We start from the raw sequence: 17195 nt of genomic DNA, 5'->3' as shown, positions 1-17195 counted from the left end.
AGCCTCAGTTTCCTGGTCTGTAAAGTGGGTTCACAGCACCCACCTCAGAACGGGGACCAGCACAGTTTCAAAGGTGCGCCCTGCACCACGAGAGTGGGGGAAGCGACCTCAGCCACGTCTCAGCGCTGCTGTAAGCAGTGCTGCCGGGAGCCCGCGCCCGGGCGGCGGCACGGGGGTGATGGGGGCTTTGAGGGTACAGAGGAGGGTGCGCACACCCGAGGGGGCTCGGTGTGTCCTGCCAGGTGGGTGCGGGTCTCACAGCAGGGCCCCAGCAGACCTGTGCCCGGGCTGTCCTGACGGGGTGGGCCTCGGCCTGAGGGGCCACTGCCTCTGGCCGGCCCGGAGCTGTGGGTGGGTGGCCTGCAGGGGCTGCTGTCCTCAGTGGGGGCTGGCACCCCGCACTGGGGTCAGGGAGGGGCGCCGGGCAGGCCTGGGCACTTCCGCTGTGAGCCTCGAACCTGGCAGCCCCCCGTGCCCCCCCCACAGGACCTGAGGCCTCTCTGTGCTGAGGTCCAGGCGTGAGCTGAGCTGCTCAGGGCCCCTGGGGCGGCCCTCCTCACACGCAGGGGGCGTGGAGGAGGGCTCAGCCTTCCGCACTCCTGCTCTACACCCATCCCCACCGGGGCTTGCCCCAGGAGGCCTGGAGGTGGGATTCTGCAGAGGAAGCCCTGCTCCTGTGCCCTGTGCTGAGGGCTGCACGGCCCACCCCAGGCGCTGCCCCGAGCCGGGCCTGCCTTCCCCCAACCCTGGCAGGCAGCCCCACCCGCGTGCCGATCACGTCCCCTCTCTGCAGGAGAGCCCACCGGCCGCGAGGCCCGTTCTCCTGGTGCCCCGCCCCCCAGCCTCCCATAGCCCTCCTCTCCCTCACGCCAGCCCCTCCCCACAGGTGAGCACCTGCGGATCTGCCCCCAGGGCTACACCTGCTGCACCAGCGAGATGGAGGAGAACCTGGCCAACCGCAGCCGGGCCGAGCTGGAGACGGCGCTCCTGGACAGCGGCCGGGCCCTGCAGGCCACGCTGGCCACCCAGCTGCGGGGCTTTGACGGTGAGGGGCTCCGGGGCCGCAGGACACTCACAGCGGGGGGCTGGGCACTTGGGGACCTCTCGCAGTGAGGCAGGGTCAGAGGGGACGTAGTAGCAGAGCACTGGCCGCGTGCAGGGGTCTGAGCAGGGATCCGTGAACTGGGGGTCACCTGCAGGTCTCCGTGCACCCCAAGGCATGCACGTTTGGGGAGAGGCAGCCTGCCCCTTCCATCAGGCCCTCAGAGGGGACCCTCTGCCCTCCAGAGCTCTCCTAGGCACCTGCCACTGGCCACCAGGTGGTCTGGAGCTGGGGGGCTCAGCGTGAGGACTGATATCGGGGGCCAGGCCGGGGCTGCAGGGTGCCGGGTGGAGGCACAAGGAGTTCGGGGCCCCTGCCGTGGCCCTCGAGCCTCCAGGTCAGCTGTGTGTGTCAGTCACCTATTCCCAGCCCCTCACCAGCTCTCTCGTCGTGTCTGGGCCCCTAAACAAGGGATGGCGGGATGACGTTGTGACGCTGACAGCGGGCACCTCGGAGGGGATGGCAGGCGCTGGTGGGAGGGGCCCCAGAAGTGACAGCTGATGTCAGAGCCTGCACAGCATCCATTCGGGACACTAATCTGTGTTAAAAGCGACTCCTCTTCCGCTTCCAGGCCCACTTGTGCCCCCGCACCCCGAGAGTCCTTTCCACCTGCCCCTCTGCGTGCCGCTTCCCGCCCCGCACCTCAGCCCCACTGTCGTGCCTGCTCCGGCTGCCCCGTGCCTTGTACCCCGGGAGCAGTCCTTACCTGGCCACCAGCGGCAGGGGTCTCAGAGCCTTCGTCTGAAGTGCGCCTGGGACCTGCGTGTAGCAGGGCCTCGGGTGGCTGTGTTCCAGGACGCGGGGCCTACGCTCACGCGCCACACCTTCTGGGCCGGCTGCCAGCGTCCTGGCTCAGAGCAGGACCCTGCTCAAAAGATGGGGCTGGGGGCTGGCCGTGGGGTTGGGGGCCCCGCGACCACCCTGTGTGCTGCTGGGCTAGCGATGAGCTACAGACTGCCCGTTTGGGCTGGAGGCTGGTGTGGGGACCAGGACCCGGAGTCCCGCGGCAGGAGCTGGATGGGAGCTTGGACCGTCCGCTCCTTCCCACAGTTCCCTCCTGGGGAGCTGCAGGGGCACAGCCGGAGCTGCGGGAGGGTCTTGGTGGGGTGGGTGTAGACACGGGTCCGAGAGCCAGAGGCCTAATGTCCACCACGCCTCAGAGCAAAGCCAACCTGGCCGTGTGTCCCTGGACACCCGAGTTGGGGCCTGTGTGGGGAGGGCTGGCCACAGCTCTCGAGGAAGCGTCTGAGTGGACGGTCTGTGTGCTTATGGACCCTGCCGTCTCCCTGCTGAAAGGGGCGGACGGCGTTAGGGGCCTCGTTCTCAGCACACGGGGCCCAGAGGTATTTCCCTGAAACCACAGGGGTCTGCGGCCCACGCTCATGCCCCGCCTCGGCACCCCCCTCCGAGACTCTGGGTGCATCCCGAGGGCTGCGGAGACCCTCCCCAGACCCTCAGGCTGTCCAGCTTCCAAACCAGAGAGAGGGCGTCTGAGAGAGATGAGGACGGAGGGGGAGGGCAGGAAGCGCAGGAGAGCCTCAGAGGTGGGCGGGGTGGAGAGTGCAGAGGCACACCCCCAGGGCAGGGGGCCTGGCTGGGTGTCAGAGGCCGGGGTACAGGGAGGGGGAGGGACGCAAGGAGAGCTGCTGGGAGGGAAAGCAGGCGAGGGACGCCCTGGGCCTTCTTCCCCCAGTGGGTCCCACCCCGACTCAGAGCACCCTCCTGCCCCTCCACACAGACCCTTGCCAGGTGATCTCGGGGGGCAGTGAGGCACCGTGTGTCCCCTGCTCAAGGCCCAGCTCAGAAATGGATTCTGGATGCCCAGGCCCCGGGCCAGGAGGGGGAGGTCTCAGAGCCCCGTGGGGGCGGGCACCCAGGGCCCGTGCAGGCTCTGATGACTCTCAGAGCACCGGGGGTCCCCGGCAGAGCCCCCTTAATGCCGGTCGCGCTGCCACAGCACGCGGGGTGGGCAGGGGGCTCCGGGAAGGCCTGACGCCCGCCTCCCGTGCGCAGATCACTTCCAGCGCCTGCTGAACGACTCGGAGCGGGCGCTGCAGGAGGCCTTCCCGGGCGCCTTCGGGGAGCTGTACGTGCAGAACGCCAAGGCCTTCCGCGACCTGTACGCCGAGCTGCGCCTCTACTACCGCGGCGCCAACCTGCACCTGGAGGAGACGCTGGCCGAGTTCTGGGCCCGCCTGCTCGAGCGCCTCTTCCGGCAGCTGCACCCGCAGCTGCTGCTGCCCGACGACTACCTGGACTGCCTGGGCAAGCAGGCCGAGGCGCTGCGGCCCTTCGGGGAGGCCCCCCGCGAGCTGCGCCTGCGCGCCACCCGCGCCTTCGTGGCGGCGCGCGCCTTCGTGCAGGGCCTGGGCGTGGCTAGCGACGTGGTCCGGAAGGTGGCCCAGGTGCGCGCGGAGGCCCCGCCCCCTGCCGCACGTCCCCGCGCCCCACCCCGGGGCCCTGGGACTCCCGGTGTCCCCTTCCACCCCCCACCCGGGCGGGTGGGAGGATCCAGCATGCGAGCTCTGCTCGGGGCAGCGATGGCCAGGCCGGTCCCGGGCAGAAAGGGAAGGGAAGAGGGCTGCGGCTGGTTGCTGAGCCAGCTCCAGGGGTCAGGTGGACGGGAGACGGGGGATGAGGGAGATGTGTGCTCCGAGGCCGGGGCGGGGGATGCCTGGCCCCGTCGGGCAGCTCGCTCGCGTCAGACCCACCAGCGTCGGGTGTGGGAGGGCATCGTGAGCCACCTCCACCCCCACTGGGGTCCCTAACGAGTCACCTCCAGCCCCAGCCTCCATCCATTCAGCTGCGTGGTGGGCGGTATTCCCGCTTCCCTGGGAGGGTTCGTGACCGCGGTGCCCCGGGGAGTCGCTTATTAGACGGAGCCCCACCACGGCCAGCAGGCCTGCTTGGTCATCTGAGAAGGACCCGGGCGCGCCTTGTGGGGCTGCACACCTGCTGCGGGGTGGCGCTCAGGCTGCCTTGCCTCCCCAGGTGCCCCTGAGCCCGGAGTGCTCACGGGCCGTCATGAAGCTGGTGTACTGTGCCCACTGCCTGGGGGTGCCTGGCGCCCGGCCCTGCCCCGACTACTGCCGCAACGTGCTCAAGGGCTGCCTGGCCAACCAGGCTGACCTGGACGCCGAGTGGAGGAACCTTCTGGGTGAGCTCCCACTGCCGTCACCGCCTGCAGGAAGGGGGGTTGGGGGCATGCAAAACCGGGCCTGTCCTCTGGAACAGGCGGTCCCTGGGGCGAGGAACAAGATGCCCCCCGAACGTCCCGAACAGACTGCAACGTGGGCAGCTGCCCGGGAGGGAGCCCTGCGGGGTCACAGTCCTGCCCTTCTCCACTGAGCGCGTACATGCCAGCACGTGCGTGAGCTAACGTGTGCGTTGCTGCCCTGGGGTGGGCCAGCTCTGAGGGGTGCCGACGTGACGTGGGCCACCAAGCAGCTGTGCCAACACAGATGTGCCACAGCGTGTACACCTGCTGCTGCGAGGTGAGCCCGCGTGCACCGCGACACGCGTGGGCTGACGGGAGGGCAACACAGATGTGCCACAGCGTGTACACCTGCTGCTGCGAGGTGAGCCCGCGTGCACCGCAGCGACACGCGTGGGCTGACGGGAGGGCAACACAGATGTGCCACAGCGTGTACACCTGCTGCTGCGAGGTGAGCCCGCGTGCACCGCAGCGACACGCGTGGGCTGACGGGAGGGCTCAGCGTGCCTGTATACCGAGATGTGTAAGTTCTAACGCGTGCTGACACGTGGGCCAGCCCACATTCGTGCTGAGACACGTGCTAACGTGGACGTGTGCTGGCATGCCTCGAGCCAACGTGAAAACTATGTGAGGTAACATAGGCATGTGGTGGGCCAGGTGTACGTGTGCCGACACACACAGGCGCTAACGTGTACACGGGCTGGCCTGAAGTGAGCCAACGTACAGATATATCGTCTCGCACAAGCTGCCGTGTGTGTGGTAGCACGTGGTGAGCCAGTGCGCGTACGTACAAAGTGCCCCCTGTGTGTGCTCACGCCCATGCCAGACTCCATGGTGCTCATCACAGACAAGTTCTGGGGCCCGACGGGCGCAGAGAGCGTCATCGGCGGCGTGCACTTGTGGCTGGCAGAGGCCATCAGCGCCCTACAGGACAACAGCGACACCCTCACAGCCAAGGTGCGGGCAGGGGCGTGCAGTGGGCGAGGGTGGGCGCCCCGGATACGGCCTCGTACCCTTCCAGGACACCTGCGTTCTCCCCCCAGGTCATCCAGGGCTGCGGGAACCCCAAGGTGAACCCCCAGGGCCCCGAGCCCGAGGAGAAGCGGCGCCGGGGCAAGCTGGCGCTGCCGGAGAAGCCACCCGCGGGCACGCTTCAGAAGCTGGTGAGGGGCCCCTCAGCCGGGCAGGCCCCGGGGGGAAGCGGTTGGGGGTCCAGGGCAGGCTGGGCCGGGGCGCCCAGGGGCCTGACTGCTGCCCTGCAGGTCTCCGAGGCCAAGGCCCAGCTCCGAGATGCTCAGGACTTCTGGATCAGCCTCCCGGGGACGCTGTGCAGTGAGAAGCTGGCCATGAGCGCGGCCAGCGATGACCGCTGCTGGAACGGGGTGGCCAAGGGTCGGTAGGTGCCCCCTGGCTGACACACTGCGTCCCTCCTCCAAGGCCCCTTGCCGGTCTGGGGCACCAGACGTTGTGTGCATAGGGCCATACCTGACGCGGGACACCCAACGGGACCCGGGGCTGGGATGAGGGCTGAGCCCGCGCCCCGTGCCAGCCCCCACAGCAGGCGCCATGCTCAGCGCATCCTCACCCCGCTGCAGTGGGGTCTGCAGGGCTCCCGTCGGCCCCTGGAGCCACTGCAGGGGTCTCGGGCTTGCCACCGCCCTGACGGGGGGAGGGGAGTGGGCAGGCATGCTGGGGCAGTGCCCCTGTGCGGGGAGCGGGGCAGCGACCCAGGGCTTGCCTTCCCGGCCTCCAGGTACCTGCCCGAGGTGATGGGCGACGGCCTGGCCAACCAGATCAACAACCCCGAGGTGGAGGTGGACATCACCAAGCCCGACATGGCCATCCGCCAGCAGATCATGCAGCTGAAGATCACGACCAACCGTCTGCGCGGCGCCTACAACGGCAACGACGTGGACTTCCAGGACGCCAGTGAGAGCGGGCCAGGGGTGGCCTGGGGGCTGAGAGCTGAGGGTTGGTGCCGGAACGCCGGGGAGAGCCCCCGGCCGGGGAAGGCTGCAGCGGACGGGGCCCTCCCAGCCCCCAGGCCTCCACTGTGGCTCTGAGGACGCTGCCACTGCCCGGTGTGGTCACAAAGTCCCCCTGCCCCTTGTCCCCGGGCACAGTTGTGACCCGGCCCGGACGTCCTCCCAGCCTCGGCAGGCCCAGGGGGTCGGGCTGCTGTGGTCAGGGTGGAGCTGGCGTCACTGGCCCGCGAGGCCCAGGCGGAGGGACGCGGCTCTCGGGGCCCAGGGCTGGGGGGGCCCACTGGAGCCGCCTCTTCTCCCCAGGTGATGACGGCAGCGGCTCAGGCAGCGGCGAGGGCTGCCCCGACGACGAGTGTGGCCGGAGGGTCGGCAGGAAGAGCTCCAGCTCCCGGACGCCCCTGAGCCACGCCCTGCCCGGCCTCTCCGAGCGAGAGGGTCAGAAGGCGTCAGCCACGGGCCGCCCGCAGCCCTGCACGCGCCTCCTGCTGCTCTCCGGCCTCCCGCTGGTGCTCTCAGCAGCCAGGCCCCGGTGGCGGTAACTGCCCGGCCCCAGGGCCCGAGGCCAAGGACTGACTTTGCCAAAACTCAAACCAGACGGCACAGGAAGGGTCGGCGAGGAACCGCGGCCGTGACTGTGCTGGGGGCCGGGCGAGGGGCTGTGCCAGCCACCCTGGCTTTTAGTTTTGTGTGAGGCCCTCAGGTCAGCAGGGAACGGCGTCCCCAAAAGCCATGCATTTCAGGGACCTCGGGGATGCCGGTGCCGTCTCTCGCCCCCAGCTCCTGCGCCATCACGGCAGTACCAGGGCCTGCGAGGAGGCGGCCCGAGCAGAGTCCCGCCGGAGCGCGAGCCGCGCCTTCATCTCCCGCCTGCCCCGCCAAGCACCGGGGCCTCCAGGTGTCTGAAAGCCAGGCCCACCCCCAGCGCCCAAGAATCCCTGAGAGGGCGTCGGGGTTCCCGCCGTCTAGGGTCTAACGGGGCCTTTGAGATCACGCATGAACCTTGCCCCACCCCCCCACCAGAGCCACCTCTCAGCTGCGTCTGTGCGGGGCTGGGCCGCGGCTCCTGCCCATCCACAGGGGACTTCGGGCTGTGCGGACGCGCCACCTGCCATTGTCCTGCCCCCTGTCTCCGCCCAGACCCAGGGCCAGTTCCAGCTCAGGGCGACACAGGCCAGGGCTGCAGGTGACCCCTGGCTGTCACCTGGCCACAGAGATGCTGGGTGGCTGGTGAAACTTCAGCTCAGGGCCAGCGAGACCCGGCTCTGCAGGCCGGAGGGACATCCCTTCCCTGACCCCGCCAGCTGCAGGGCCCGGGGAGCTTTGACAGTTAAGGGCTTTTCCAGCCGAGCATACTCTGCAAGCGCTTCCCGTCCTCTCACCTAGAGCTGCTTTCTCAGCTCGTCCCCAAATGCTTTTGAAGGTCCCGGGCGACCTTCCATGGCCCTGGGATCTGGGCGCACCCCCGCTCACTCAGGCTGTCCAGGCCCCTCCGTAGACCTGTGGGCCCACCCTCCTGGGCCCTACCCTCTGCGGGGCCTGGGGAGGGGCTGGCGAGAGAGGGAGCCGGGCACAGGAGGGTGGTCCTTGAGGGTCTGGGGGGTGCTGAGCCACCATGGCCAGGGAGAGTGGTCCTCACCAGCCCCCGAGCCCTGAGAAGGCTGCTTCGCGCTGCTTTGCTTTTCCTCACGGGGCTTCTGGGGTGTGTGGGGTCCTGCACTCCGCCGGCAGCCCAGCCTCACAGGCACACCCACCCCATCGTAGCCCTGTCGTGCCTGGGCAGGGGGCTGGGCCTGGGGCCTCCTTCCCTGCGAGTGAGGGCTAGCTGAACTCTCAGGGGCTCTGGGGCAGTGGCCACCCGTGTGCCTGGACGGCCCCAGAGCGGCCTGCGTTCCGGCCCTGCCCTACATGAGCCTCCGGAAGGGGCAGCCCTGCCACGGGCACTGGCCAGGCGGCGGCCAGGCCTGCCGTCTCCTTGTGCTGCACGGTGTCAGCAGGTGACGTGTGTTCGTTGAGTCCTCGTATGAATAAAAGGCTGGAGGCCGCGTGTGGCTGCTGTGATCCCGCTGTGCTCAGCCCGGCCGCAAGGGTGTGCCGTGGGCCACGCACAGCAGGCCGTGGCCGGTTGGGAGGTCAGGAGGGGTTCGGACACAGATCGCGCCTGGCGGTGTGGCCCACGGCTGCAGAGTGCTGTCCTGCCCCCGACCGGGGTCCCCCGTGCCGTCCACCCTCACCGCCCCTGCTCTGTACACACACATCCAGACACGTGTCCCAGGAAGGTTCCCGTTACCAGTTCCTGCCAAGTAGCCTCAGAGATGCCCAGGAGGTCAGAGCACAGGGACCAGCGTCTCCTGAGGCCGAGCCTGGCGAGACATCCTGATGGTCCAGTCAGCCCCCAGTGCTACAGAGAGCCCTGCCACACCTGGCTCCTCTCGCCAGAGCGCGGACCCCTGCCCAGCCACGCTGCCCTTCCCCAGGCGGTCCCGTGGGATCCCTGAGTGAAGCTGCCAGACCCACTTTTGCCCCCGGGGGGCCCTGCAGCCCCACCTGGACACCGGCCTCTGCAGCACCGCACTGAGTGCAGGGCCCGGCACCTCAGCCAGAGGCTGCAACACAGGGGCGGCAGCCACCGAGGGTCACTTTATTTGGGTGTCGCAGCCCACAGTGGCTGCCGGTCAAACGTTCCGCAAAGCTTCTCGTCTCCTGGGGCCCTGGACCACTGAAGGACCAGCAGCCAGGACCCTGGGCCCCGTCAGTACAGGGAGCTGGGACCCCAGCACGGGGTCGGGGGGTCCAGGCGGCGCACCCTGGGAGGATAATGCAGCTCCATGGAGGGAGTCCTGCAGGGGTCGCAGCTCCTGCTGGGCCTGGGGCGAAGCTCAGGCCTCCCTGGACACCTGCCGGGCAGCAACTGCGTGCTCACCCGCCCACCCCTCCACGAGTCCTGGGGTGGTCCCCGTTCCTGCTGGCCCAGCTCCTCCTGGAGCCCTGTATAGGCAGGTGGGCGCCCAGACGCTCACTCGTGACTGTAGGCGCAATGTAAGCACCTCGACTTGTGTGGCAGCTTCAGGGTCTGACTTCTGTGGCTCGTTGCCACGTTGCTTCAAAGATTTCCTTGTGAACAGAGCTGGATGTATTTTCCCTGTTGGGGGAAAGGAGTCCACAGGGGAGGTGACAGCCGATGGGTCAGGAGCACGAAGGGAGGGCGCCCACCTCGGGGGTCTCTGTGCCTTGTCCCTGCAGCCCTGGGCCCGGCCCCGGACCAGCCGTGAGCTCCCAAGCCCTGCCCACCCCAGGCCAGGTGCTGGGCAGCGAGAGGCTCCCCCTCCTTGGCTGCTGGGCCCCGTTCATTCCTCATGGGGATGCAGGAAGCCACAGACAGCCTGACCGACCCACAGTGACGGGCAGAGCTCAGCCAGCTCCACAGGGAGCTACCTGTGGGTGGCCTGGGCAAGGCCAGCGTGTCCACACGCTTGTGTGGATACCTGTCCCAACCGGGGGGAGGGGGAGGGGCTCTTTTTATTGTTGACTTTTTAAAATTTCCAGCATTGCACTAGGTCGGATCTAGGGCCTTGAAGCTCTTATAAGGGGGTGGAGGGTGGTCTCTTTAAAAACAACACAAACCACAAAGGAAACTAAGCTGGGAGCCTCCCCAGGACCCGGAGGAGGAGGAGGTAGCGGGCGGGAAGGGGGAGGGGCAGGTGCCCAGCTCCCCAGGCTCCAGGGGCGGGCTGGCGGGGGCTCTGTGGCCTGGAAGGAACCTGAGGTTCCAGGCACTTGTTTTCTGCATCCTTCCTGCGACTCACCCTGCCCCCCACCCCATCTCTCCAGAGCATAGAACGCTGGCTCTGGGCAGAAACCCAGCACTCCAAATTCCAGGCCCTTTATCTCAACCACCAACATTCCCGGCCAAATGCCACTGCCCTTTCCCCATCCCAAGGCCTCCTCCCAGGCTGTGCCCCTCTTGGGCTCCCCGACTCCCCTTCCCAGCTTCCGGGCTGCTCCCCAGACCTTATCTGGCATCCCTCGGGGTACTACCAACCGGCCTGGTCCCTCCGGCCCAGAGGCTCCGGCCCGCCACCCCCCACTGTCCCCTCCGCTCATGCCCTGAGAACATGGGCTCCCCTCGTAGCATCCTCTTGGCCTGTCCCCCGCCCCCCTCCTCCCCCGCTCTAGGAGGGGTCCGTCAGCCCATCCGCACTCCCGCCCCTTCTCTCCCCCGCCCGCACCCCGCCCCCCTTCACACATGCTCTCCGCCGTCCTCCCTCACTGCACTCCTGGCCTGCTGCTCTTCCACTGAGTCTGGACCCCGGAGGCCACGGCCGCCACCCTCGCTCTGAGGTCGCCCACGGTCCCCCTGGGCCACCGCCCCCCTGCGCCGTCCTGCCCCGCCCCACCTCAAGTGTCCCCGGTGTGGGCCTGGGGCGAGGCACGTGGCAGGGCCCCTCTTACCAGCCTGAGGGAGGACCCCAGCGTCCAGGTGGCTGGCCGAGAGGAGCCTGGAGTGGGGGGAGCTGCGAGCGAGGGTCGCAGGGGAGCCAGGGGGCATCCGGGCACACTCTTGAGCCAGAGGAAGGGTGGGCGTGGCTGGGGGGAGTGAGAAGGCAGGGGTGGGAGCACCTCGGAGCAGCCTCAGCAAACTGACCCCTCACGGCTGCCCCGCGAGACAGCCCCCGGGCAGCCCGGCCCTCCACCTACTTGGCAGTGACCGCCTCTGCACACGCGGACACACACGGACACACACCCCCTCCGCAGCTGCCCGGGGCAGGAGAAATCCCACCGTGCTGCCTCCCCTTCCTGAGGCCGTGGGCAGTCCGCTCTCCCCCTCAACTTCTCGGGACACGCAGGACTTGACCCTGAGGCCGCGCACCCCCCCATCCAGCCACGCAGCTCCAGTGACCGCCCACGGCTGACGCGTCCACCCCGGCAGCCCTGCCACGTGCTCCCGGCGCCAGCGTGCGCTTCTCTGCAGCTCCGCCTCCTGCAGCTGCCCAGGACTGAGCGTTTCAACGCTGAGCTCTGACCCTGCACCCCCTCCCGCCAAAACTTGACCCGTCACTTAGACCCGTCGATCGCTGCCTTGTGCCCCCCCCCCACCGTGGCTGGTCCCCCTCCTGCCCTCGTGGCCCTGACACCCAGCACAGCCCCTGAGGCACCCAGCACCAGGCCCTCGGAGCTCCTCCCTCTGGGGCACCGAGGTCCCGGAGAGTCACCAGGCCTCGCACACCGTACTCCCTGGCCTCAGCCCACCCCCCGATGGCGGTCTCACCCCGAGCGCTGCTGCCCCAGCGACCTTGGACGTTCCCCTCCCACCAGCCTCCAGCAGGCGACCAGCAGTCCCAGCGACGCCACGACCCCCCGAGGGCGTGGGACCCACGAGGGAGGGGCGGGCAGCCTCCTCCAGGTCCAGGGTGTCGTCGGGGGCACAGGTCGGGCCCAGAGTGCAGCCTGGACACAGCCTCCCTAGCTTCCTGGGGCCCGTCTTCCTGCCGCGGGGCCTAAGCGACCAGAACTCCAAGTTCGCAGAGAGCCAAGGGGCCAGCGGCCAGCCCAGCCCACTGCGGCCGGGAGAAGGGAGGTGGGATTTCGGGGCACATCCTCACGCTCAGAGAACAGAAGCAGGCAGAGGGTCTCAGCAACATCACAGAACTTTCTGGAAAGGGAGCTTTGCTTTGCAGAAGCCCCTAGCACGGGGCCCCCCTTGCTCCACACACACTGGCAGTGCCGGGTGCCATCCGGCTCTGAGTCTGTCAAGGGGAAAGCTGACCCCAGGGACAGCCAAGAGCCCAAGCTACCCCTGTGTCTGAAATCCCGACCGGCGGCTGCCCGAGGCACTCGGGACCTGAGGGGGTGGCCATTGGCTTGGCTGTATCCCTGCTCTGGTCGGAGTCTCCGTGGACGGCAATGTGGGAGGGGAATGGCCGGCACGAAGGAGGGGTCCATGAGGCACAGCCTCCCAGACACTGCAGGGACCACCAAGGGCAAGGTGAGAGGTGATGGGTTCCCGTATATACTGGAGACGCAGCTGAACTTCCGCGTGAGAAAGGGACGGAGAGGACAGCGCTGGGCCCGTGGCCTGAGGGTGGCGGTGATGGGGAGATGCTTCACCACACAAGTAAAAACACACAGAGGCACAGCATCCATTAGATAGATCAATGGAGCAGAGAGGTAAGATCTAAGCTGGGACGACCAAAGCGCAACAACCGTAGAATGGAATGCCGCGTATCCTTTTAAGAAATCAGTGGCTGAAAGCATTCCCTTAAAGTCACAGGTGGCCTGCCGCTGCCACGTCATCCAGCACCACTGCAGCACCGGCCAGCGCGCCGCGGAAGGGGTAGAGAGCCACAGACGCCGGGGAGGGACGGACCCAGGCATGGCCATCTCCGGAGCCCGTGGCCGACCACCCAGAGAGCTGGGGGCAAGCAGCAGCCGCGGCTGCCCGATCTCATCCGTGGTGCGGGCACAGGTCATGTGTAGACGGACGCTGGGGCCTGCGGGTGGGTCCCCCGTGGACGGTACTGAGGCACTGCTGTGGCACCTGCGGTTCGGCTTGGCACACAGTTCCTTGTGGAGGCCGGCAGCCGTGGCCCTCCCCCACACAGCAGCTCTCCCTCCTGGAATGTGGGCCCCCCCAGGGCAGGGACCCAGTGCCCTTGTCCTCTGCGGTGTCCTGGGTGCCCAGAGCATGCTGGGCAGCGGGGACGCACTCAGTGCACGTGTTGGCCCAGAAAGGAGTGGACATCGCAGCACCCATCTGGGGGCGGGAGGGAGGGAATGAACCACGTTTGCGGGAGGGCGGTCCAGCCAGAGGGTGGAGCCAAGTGCCAGGGTGGGTGTGGCGACGCAGCGGCCAGAGGCGCGAGGGCTCTGAGGGCGTGCGGGTGGAGGGCGGAGCTACATGGCCCTGGGCCGCACATTGAAGGCGGAGCTGATCAGACTTGCTGAAGATCTGACGTGAGGTGTGAAAGAGGTTGACGGTGATGCCTTTGTAACGGAAACTATCAAACTCAACAGCAACATATTGTTGCCTAGAAAACAACATACAGAAGATGCTGTCTCCCGATCAAACTAAACACTGAAAATAATTACAAAGTCCCAGCAACACATTCTTGAACCTAACAATTTACAATTCATCTGCGTACGGACAACAGCTAGTGCATTTCAGAGGGAATAGAACCCTGGTGGGATTGTCCCGGGGACAGTAGAGCCAGCAGCCTGGAGCACCCAGGAGCACGTGTGCCCGGGCAGCAAACAGAAGTGCACACTCGATCACCATTAATCCTGGGGGGAGAGGTTCAGCTAGGCGGCTCTCGGGTCCTGCACAAGAATGAATTCTAGTCTGATTATAAAATTACAGGTAAAACCATAGTGCAAGAAAATCACTTGTAAAATCTGGGCACACCCTTGTATAATCTCGTCCAGGGTTGCTCCCTAAGCAGCCCAGCAAACCGGACCCTGAAGGACAGAACAGACGAAGTGAAGAAAAGAGTAGAAAATTCCACGTGGCCAAGTTCAACTGGGATAAGGCCCTTTCCACAGGAGAGGGAGAGGGGATGTGCTTTAGGAAGAGTCCTCACAAGTCGGGGAGAGCAAAGCTCTCCAGTGAAAGCAGGGCAAGAGGAAAGACAAATGTTGAATCGGAAGTGTGCTCACACTGGTACAAGCATTCCCCAGGGGACCGGACAGGGCGACAGTGCCAGAGCCCGTGACTGATGGTGCGGTGTGGGGACACGCGCGGTGACCTCCCAGAGCGCAAAACCAGAGGTGTGAAGAGTTAACGCCTGTGAATTTAGACAAAGGGGAAAATAGGCCAACGGTGTGTGTGCAGCACCCTCTCACAGGTGAACGGGGAACCCAAACGCCCTTCACAGGGGCATCGGGCAGACGCGCTCGGGTTCCCGCGTGCAAGTGACAGGACCACGCGGTGCTCTAGGAAGGCAGGTTAAAGTCGCAAAGTTCACCTTTGTTTCAATTAACGTAAATGGATGGAGTGCATGATAAAGTACATGTGTGCACGGGGTGCTTGAGGACATACACGCATGTACACATGCATGCACAGATGAAAGTCTAAACACGTTCAGCACAGTTACACTTGAGTAGGCTCGGATGCTTTACGCTGAGTTCATCGTGCATAACCAGAATAAAACAAACTTCATCCGGGGAAAATGATGCCGCAGGCGAGCATTCAGTAGCATAGAGAGATGCTCGTGGCCTCGTTTGGAACACGATCGTGCTCCCACGTCAGATACGCATGTGCGTCTGTGCTGTGTGTGTGCTGCCTGTAGACACACAGACGAAGTTGGAAGGACACACAGCGCAGTGCCGACCATGCTAGCTTCCGGGTGTCGGGACAGTCGTCGTTCGCTATTTCTTACTCTCGTGCACCCACCCATGTTCTCTAACTTTTCAAGAGTCCTTGTTAGGACGTTTTCCTCTGGCGGATGCAGTGGGAGGCGGCCACACCCCCACCCCTCCCCTCCCCAGGAAGGCCCTCCACTGCCATGTTATGTGTCCCCCGGGGGGCCTGCAGCCACAACTCGCTGAGGCTGCTACAAAGGCCCAGCCCCCAGCCTCCATGGAGAGCCCCTCTGAAAAGCCAGCCCAGCTCCAGAGCGACACACGAGGTCATTTCTCACTCTGCCCACAGGCCTTCCTCTCCCCTTACAGGAGCATCGGTCGGGACGGCCCCCAGCACACCTCCCACATAGGGAGCCCCGTCTCCCACAAGAGGCTAGGAAAGTCAAGCAAAACCACCACGGCTGCAGATGCCGCCTTGACCAGCAAGAAGCCTGCCCCCAAGGTCCTCACCTGCGGGGCTCCAGCCCCGACTCCCTGCCCACTGCCATGCCCCGCCCTGCCCCACTCCCCACGGTTCTGCTCTCAGCAGCGAGCCCCCCTCCTGCCACCTCCTCCCTGGAAACACCAGCACCTTCTTGCCCTCACTCCTCACCACGCCCTCCCCCGCCCCCTTCCCCCCACCCCCTCCACAAGAGCAGATGCACCCCCCAGGGGCCCACCGTCCTCATGCTGTGCTCCTGGCTTACAGTCGCCCTCTAGTTCCTCCTCCGTCTCAGTCCACACCCAGCAGCCCCCCTAGAACACCCCTGGCAAAGCAGACACTCAGTAAATGCATGAGGAAGAAGAGAACGCGCTAGACACCAGCGGACAGCCTGGAGCCCGTGGGCAGAAATGTGAGACACCCAGCCCATCCCTTCTGAGCACAGATGGAGAGCAGGGCTGTGGGTCCCCCACCCCAGCGATGATCTCTAGAGCGCGCTGCAGCCGCACCCTCCGGCCCTCCTGACAGACGGCCCAGGCCCACGGGCCCAGTGAGCTCGCCAGCACAGACGGGGAGCCCCTGGCCCGGGTAGGGGCAGAGAGGGTTAAAAACACCCCCAGGAGCTGCCGCTTTATTGGGGGTCAGGAGGGAGACCTTGCTACGCACAGCCCTACAGGCGCAGACCCCCCGCCCTCGACTCCTTGGGGCCAGGAGCCCAGAAGCGACCCCAAGGGGCAGCTGCCAGCAGGTGAGAACAGGCAGCCCGGCCCTCCCAGAGGGAGCAGCCTCGGCACCAGGTGCGGCTCCGCCACTGAGATCCTTCCACCCTCCAGTCCTCGTCCTTCCGATGGGCCCCTGCACAAGGAACCGGCAGGGAGGAGGAGAAGGTGAGGGGCCCGGGCCGTCCCCCGGGGGCCCGCACGCCCTCGAGGGCCGGCGGCTGCTGCTCCCAGAGCAGGCCCTGAGAAAGTACAGGCAACACCTGCCCCCCTCCCTGGCCCCCAGCAGGCCCGGGCCTCCTGGCCACGTCCCAGGGGACAGTCTGCACACAGCTCTGCTCGCCACCCGCTTCACTGGGAGCACAGGGCCAGCGGAGAGTCACTACCCACGCACCCTCAGCTCCCCTCGCAGCCCACCAGAGGGGGGTGGGGAGGGTGGGAGAGGAGGGTGCTTCTAGAAGCAGACTCCTGCTGCGACAGACACCCGGGAGAGCGGGTTAGGAGAAAACTTCCAGAAGCAGCCCCAAGGCCAAGTGCCCTGCGGTCCGGGGAAGCCATTGTCTACCAGGGCCTTCCGGTGTCAGCAGAGCCCCCAGGTGTCCAGCGGAGCCCCCGGTGTCACGTCACACCTCCAGGGAGCCACGGGCACACTGAGCGTGGCGTCGCCACCTTACACGGGGACAGTGCCCTCCCTGTCCCCACACAGACCCATCTGGGAATTCTGCAGAGTGGCTTGAATTTGAGCAATTTCAGAGGATGATGGGGGATACTTGCCCGGCCACCCTGCAGGCAGGTGCCTGTGTCCTGGGAGCAGCCCGGCCCGACACCTGGACTCACCGATGGCCATCAGCGAGTGGCAATCCTTGCGGAAGTCGGTCCAGGCTTTGGTCTTGCAGTATTTGCTGCAGGTCAGGATCCCGTAGCAGCGGGTGCAGGGTGCGAGGCGCACCCCAGTGGAGCGGCCACACTCGTAGCAGAACTTGAAGAAGGGAACCCTGCAGGGGAGCCACGTGGGCCGTCGGGAGGCACCCGTCACCTGTGCCCGAGGCCCTGAGCCCCGGGGCCTGCCCTGTGTCCAGTGCAGTGCTACTGGGAACAGGAAACAAGCCCCGTGCCCTGGAAGCCATCCGGGTGCTGGCCGGCCCCACTGGGCAGGAGACGACACCACACCATTTGGGGACCCGCACCACGGCGTGGGAGTGGGGAGGAGGCTGCGGTGGGGGGAGCAGACTCCTAGCGGGCACGCCTCGGGAGTGGGCCTGGCACCTGCCCCAGGGGAACAGTGAGTCCGGTGGGTGTGCCTCCCCCGCGCCCCACCCCAGCCCCGTCCTCCAGGGTTTAGTGGGCGGGCGCCGTCCAGGATGCCCACCGCCCGCAGCAGGGCCAGGCCACTCGAGAG

The 17195-nt window shown here is 66.7% G+C and overlaps 1 protein-coding gene across 2 annotated transcripts in view; it reads left to right on the top strand.

The window, feature by feature from the left end:
- The window catches only part of GPC1 (glypican 1), a 28925-nt gene extending 20937 nt beyond the window's left edge, over positions 1 to 7988 (top strand). For both annotated transcript variants that reach the window (XM_060151660.1, XM_060151661.1), the window contains exons 2-9: positions 887 to 1045; positions 3116 to 3507; positions 4094 to 4259; positions 5143 to 5273; positions 5360 to 5479; positions 5579 to 5712; positions 6070 to 6245; positions 6605 to 7988. In XM_060151660.1, the coding sequence (XP_060007643.1) occupies positions 887 to 1045; positions 3116 to 3507; positions 4094 to 4259; positions 5143 to 5273; positions 5360 to 5479; positions 5579 to 5712; positions 6070 to 6245; positions 6605 to 6840 (1514 nt within the window). In that variant the 3' untranslated portion in view covers positions 6841 to 7988. The remainder of the gene's footprint in view (positions 1 to 886; positions 1046 to 3115; positions 3508 to 4093; positions 4260 to 5142; positions 5274 to 5359; positions 5480 to 5578; positions 5713 to 6069; positions 6246 to 6604) is intronic.
- Positions 7989 to 17195: the final 9207 nt, after the last annotated feature.

This window comes from Lagenorhynchus albirostris, chromosome 6 (assembly GCF_949774975.1).
Source record: "Lagenorhynchus albirostris chromosome 6, mLagAlb1.1, whole genome shotgun sequence".
In the NCBI taxonomy this organism is placed as follows: domain Eukaryota; kingdom Metazoa; phylum Chordata; class Mammalia; order Artiodactyla; family Delphinidae; genus Lagenorhynchus; species Lagenorhynchus albirostris.
Note: the sequence above shows the minus strand (reverse complement) of the source record. Positions and strands in the feature narration are given on the sequence as shown.